Source organism: Gadus chalcogrammus, chromosome 10, assembly GCF_026213295.1.
Source record: "Gadus chalcogrammus isolate NIFS_2021 chromosome 10, NIFS_Gcha_1.0, whole genome shotgun sequence".
Taxonomy (NCBI): domain Eukaryota; kingdom Metazoa; phylum Chordata; class Actinopteri; order Gadiformes; family Gadidae; genus Gadus; species Gadus chalcogrammus.
The window spans coordinates 22,867,829-22,872,828 of record NC_079421.1 but is presented as its reverse complement, the minus strand read 5'-3'; the positions used below and the strand labels follow the sequence as shown (position 1 = coordinate 22,872,828).

General features: G+C 53.1%; 1 protein-coding gene across 1 annotated transcript in view; it reads left to right on the top strand.

The window, feature by feature from the left end:
* Positions 1-5,000, top strand: part of LOC130390293 (A disintegrin and metalloproteinase with thrombospondin motifs 2-like) — a 33,081-nt gene that overhangs the window by 22,757 nt on the left and 5,324 nt on the right. The window contains exons 15-19 of the mRNA XM_056600154.1: positions 684-834; positions 1,528-1,663; positions 2,317-2,524; positions 3,023-3,152; positions 4,250-4,342. Coding sequence (XP_056456129.1) covers positions 684-834; positions 1,528-1,663; positions 2,317-2,524; positions 3,023-3,152; positions 4,250-4,342 — 718 coding nt within the window. The remainder of the gene's footprint in view (positions 1-683; positions 835-1,527; positions 1,664-2,316; positions 2,525-3,022; positions 3,153-4,249; positions 4,343-5,000) is intronic.

Below are 5,000 nucleotides of genomic sequence, written 5' to 3'. Positions count from 1 at the left end.
CACACTCACACACAGAGTCCTCATCATGGTGCACGCACACACACACTCACACACAGAGACCTCATCATGGTGCACGCACACACACACTCACACACAGAGACCTCATCATGGTGCACGCACACACACACTCACACACAGAGACCTCATCATGGTGCACGCACACACACACTCACACACAGAGACCTCATCATGGTGCACGCACACACACACTCACACACAGAGACCTCATCATGGTGCACGCACACACACACTCACACACAGAGTCCTCATCATGGTGCACGCACACACACACTCACACACAGAGACCTCTCCAGCTAGTGTCACAGATCGGCCTCCAGGCTGAGCGGGTTTCCATTGGTTTCGCTTCGTATTTGTTTTGACCGGGCATGTAGCCGGAGGCAGGACTTTGTAAGGGGGTGTGAGTGCGAACACACTCTGGGTCGTCTAGTGCGTTCATTCACTAGCCTATTAGTGTACATCTAAATGAGATGGCATGAGGTTAACACTGAGCCCACGTGTTCTGGTTTTGCTCTTTTAACAAACTCTCTGTGTCATGGTCCACTTGGTCACAAACACACACACACACACTTCTGCACACACAAAAACACACACCCTACGAACCGAGTGGCCCTAGATCGGCGAGACGTTTGATCTAACGCCCCCCTCCCCCCTCACACCCTCAGATGCAGCTGCACGGGGACGAGGACGTGAACCTGTCCTACAAGTACATGATGAGCATGGACCCAGTGATCGAGGACAACATGGTGGCGGAGGACGCCGCCTACGAGTGGGCCCCCAAGAGGTGGTCCTACTGCTCCAAGCTCTGCGGTGGAGGTGGGTGGAGCCGCGGCCCCCCCAGGGGCCACCAGCCCCTCCTCAGGGGCCACCAGCCCCTCCCCAGCCCTCCTGGTTGTTAAGATACACTGTCCTTATCATTCAGTAACAGCTTCACAGTTACAGTTACAGTTACTCAGTTACAGTTACTCAACTACAAAGTTACAGTTACAGTTACAGTAAAACAGTTACAGTTACATAGTTACAGTTACATAACTACAAAGTTACAGTAACACAGTTACAGTTTCACAGTTCTAGTTACACAATTACAGTTACACAATTACAGTTACTCAGTTACAGTTACACAATTACAAAATTACAGTTACACAGTTACAGTTACACAACTATAAAGGTACAGTTACACAGTTACAGTTACACAGTTACAGTTACACAACTACCAAGTTACAATTACACAGTTATAGTTCTACAATTACAGTTACACGATTACAGTTACACAACTATAAAGTTACGGATACACAGTTACAGTTACACAGTTAGAGTTACACAATTAAAAACTTGCATTAACACAATTACAGTTACTCAGTTACAATTACACAACTACAAAGTTACAGTTACACAGTTACAGTTTCACAGTTACAGTTACTCAGTTACAGTTACTCAGTTACAGTTAGTCAGTTACAGTTTCACAGTTACGGTGACAATGCGTTTCTGACGGACTCTGACCCTGTACAGGTAAACAGTACCTGCGCTACGGCTGCCGAAGACGGGCGGACAGTAAGATGGTTCACAAGACGTCCTGTAACAAGTCCAACATGAAGCCCAGGGGAGACATCCGGGACTGCAACCAGAAGCCCTGCCCCCCCCCCATGTAGGCCCCCCTGCGGTTTCACATTCACATGACCCCATCAGTGTAAACATAACCTACCAGGTGTTGGTTATGCTAATTCTAGCTACAATGATCCGAGTCACCAGTCACCAATCTTAGCGCTTTAATTTGTTCATCAGTTTCATTGGTTCATGTTGGGTTTCACATCTCTACATCACTTCTCCGTTTTGCCAAAATGTTTCAGTTTTTTTATGCCTCTCATTTAATATTGCATTACTTTTGAATTTCACATCCGCAGAGGTTAGGGGTCAATTTAACGATTCCTCATTAGACGGGCTGAGCCCTAAATAAGATTGAAATAAGAATTTAACATACCAAATGCAATGGATTATTGTTTAGGCTATTGGCTAGGGGGAGGACGATGAAGGTAGGATAGGGTTATATACTCATGTATGTACACATTTATAAATGTTATAGGACAATGTGCCGATTGGTCCTTCTACTCACTGTGTTCATTCAAACCCCCGACCGTCTGGATGAAACCTAAACAAAACCGTCTAGCTTCAATTTAGAAATCACGAGAAACGACTGGAGGATTTTCCGAAGGGCCAACGTTCAGAGAGTGCGGCTCAGGCCCTGAACAGCGTCGTAGGGTCAGAGGTCCGGCTGAACGCGCTCGTCCCTCCTCTCTGCAGCTGGGTGACCGGGGAGTGGCAGAACTGCAGCAAGTCCTGCGGCAAGACGGGGCAGCAGATGCGCTCGGTGAGCTGCGTGCAGCCGTCGGACAACAACACCACGCGCTCCATCCACAGCAAGCACTGCAACGACGGCCGCCCGGAGGCCCGGCGCAGCTGCAACCGCCACCCCTGCCCCGCCCAGTGGAGGGTGGGGCCCTGGACCAAGGTACCCGCTCAGAGCCTCCAGCAGGGAGAGACCTCCAGAGGGGAAGGGCTCGGTCAGCGCTGGCCGGCGGTGCGACCGTCGGACGCCAGCTGGCGTAGCTCGGCTAGCTGGCGTAGCTCGGCTAGCTGGCCGGGATCAGCTAGCTTCACACAAAATAAGAAGATAGATTCTAGGAACTCCCAGAACCAGTCACACCAACCGTTTAATTATCCAATGACTTCAGATCTATTTATGCTCCTATATTTTGGCCTTCTGTATTATTATTATTATTTTTTGGTCTAATTTTTCTAATTCTACCTGTAGAAAGCATTGCTGATTACATCAGAATAAGAACCACTACAGGAATTATATTTAGCGTGTGTGTGTGTGTGTGTGTGTGTGTGTGTGTGTGTGTGTGTGTGTGTGTGTGTGTGTGTGTGTGTGTGTGTGTGTGTGTGTGTGTGTGTGTGTGTGTGTGTGTGTGTGTGTGTGTGCGTGCGTGCGTGCGTGCGTGCGCAGTGTTCGGTGATGTGTGGTAACGGGACCCAGCAACGCCAGGCCCTGTGCCACACCAGGGACAACACCATCGGCCTGTGTCTGGAAAGCAAGCCGGACACCATCCGCGTCTGTCGCATGGACCCCTGTCCCAGTAAGCCCTGGAGCCCGCACACAATGAGTCCTCACCTAGGGCTGAACCCCAAGCATGGACACATCGGGTTCAATTATCTAGATTGAAGTTGTGTCACATAACACAATCATAAGATCTAGCTACTGATGTTTCTTTGTATTTGGTTTTCTTAACGTTTACTGATTGAAATGAAATGATAAGCATTATATTCCAAAGGACAACATGTTATACAGACACCTCGCCCGTCTGGAAACCCAGCCTCACCGATCCTCTTCCTCTTCTCCTCTCCTCTTCCTCTCCTCCTCCTCGCCTCCTTCTCGCCTCCTCCTCCTTTCCTTCTCGTCTCCTCCTCCCTCTCCTCCTCCCCTCTTCTCCTCCCCTCCCCCCCTCTCCTCTTCCTCTCCTCTCCTCCTCTCCTCCCCTCCTCTCCTCTCCTCCCTCTCCTCCTCCCCTCTTCTCTTCCTCTCCCTCCTTCTCCCCTCCTCTCCTCCCTCTTCCTCTCCTCCTCCTCTCCTCCTCCTCTCCTCCTCCTCCTCTCCTCCTCTCCTCTCCTTTCTTCCTCTCCTCTCCTCCTCTCCTCTCCTTTCCTCCTCCTCTCCTCCTCCTCACCTCATCTCCTCTCCTCCTCTCCCCTCCCCCCTCTCCTCCTCCTCTCCTCCTCTCCTCCTCTCCTCCCCTCCCCTCATCCTCTCCTCCTCTCCTCTCCTTTCCTCCTCCTCTCCTCCTCCTCACCTCATCTCCTCTCCTCCTCTCCTCCTCTCCCCTCCCCCCTCTCCTCCTCCTCTCCTCCTCTCCTCCTCTCCTCTCCTTTCCTCCCTCTCTCCTCTCTCCTCCTCCTCTCCTCCTCTCCTCCCCTCCCCTCATCCTCTCCTCCTCTCCTCCTCTCCTCCTCTCCCCTCCCCCCTCTCCTCCTCCTCTCCTCCTCTCCTCCTCTCCTCTCCTTTCCTCCTCCTCTCCTCTCCTCTCCTTTCCTCCCTCTCTCCTCTCTCCTCCTCCTCTCCTCCTCTCCTCCCCTCCCCTCATCCTCTCCTCCACTCCTCCTCTCCCCTCCCCCCTCTCCTCCTCCTCTCCTCCTCTCCTCCCCTCCCCTCATCCTCTCCTCCTCTCCCCTCCTCCAGAGGGTTCGTCCGACCTGAACAAGAACGGCAACATCCTGATCCAGTGGCTGTCCCGGCCCCACCCCCACTTCCCCCTCCAGAAGACCAGCTTACGTAAAACCTCCGTCTTTAGCTGCCAGCCCGGCCTCTACAGCGGCGAGCGCAGCTGCATGCCTCTGCTCTGCTGGGCGCTGCCCTTCTCTCTGCTGCTCTGCCTGCAGGGCTGGCCCCGCTGGGGCCCCTGAGGGCCCCGTGACCCCCGCCTGGCCCGCCGATGGGCGGACGGCAAAGCTTTCGCTTCTCTAAAAAAAAATTAGGGGGAAGTTGGGTGTGGAGGGGGGGGGGGGGGCTGGTGTGTCTCTCTCTCGCACTCTTTCTCTCCCCCTCTTGTGTCTCTCTCAATGTCTGAGATGACTCTAACTGTGGTAGGCCTCCGGCCCCTGTGTGCTGGTTGGTTTCTCTCTCGCTCTCTCTCACTCTCTGTCTCTCTCTCTCTCTGTCTCTGTCTCTGTCTCTCTCTCTCCCTCTCTCTCTCTCTCTCCCTCTCCCTCTCCCTCTCTCCCTCTCCCTCCCTCCCTCTCCCTCTCCCTCTCTCTCTCTCTCTCTCTCCCTCTCCCTCTCCCTCTCCCTCTCCCTCTCCCTCTCCCTCTCCCTCTCTCTCCCTCTCCCTCTCCCTCTCCCTCTCCCTCTCTCTCTCTCCCTCTCTCCCTCTCTCCCTCTCTCCCTCTCTCTCTCTCTCTCTCTCTCTCATCATGTAAACTTTGAAGCGCGA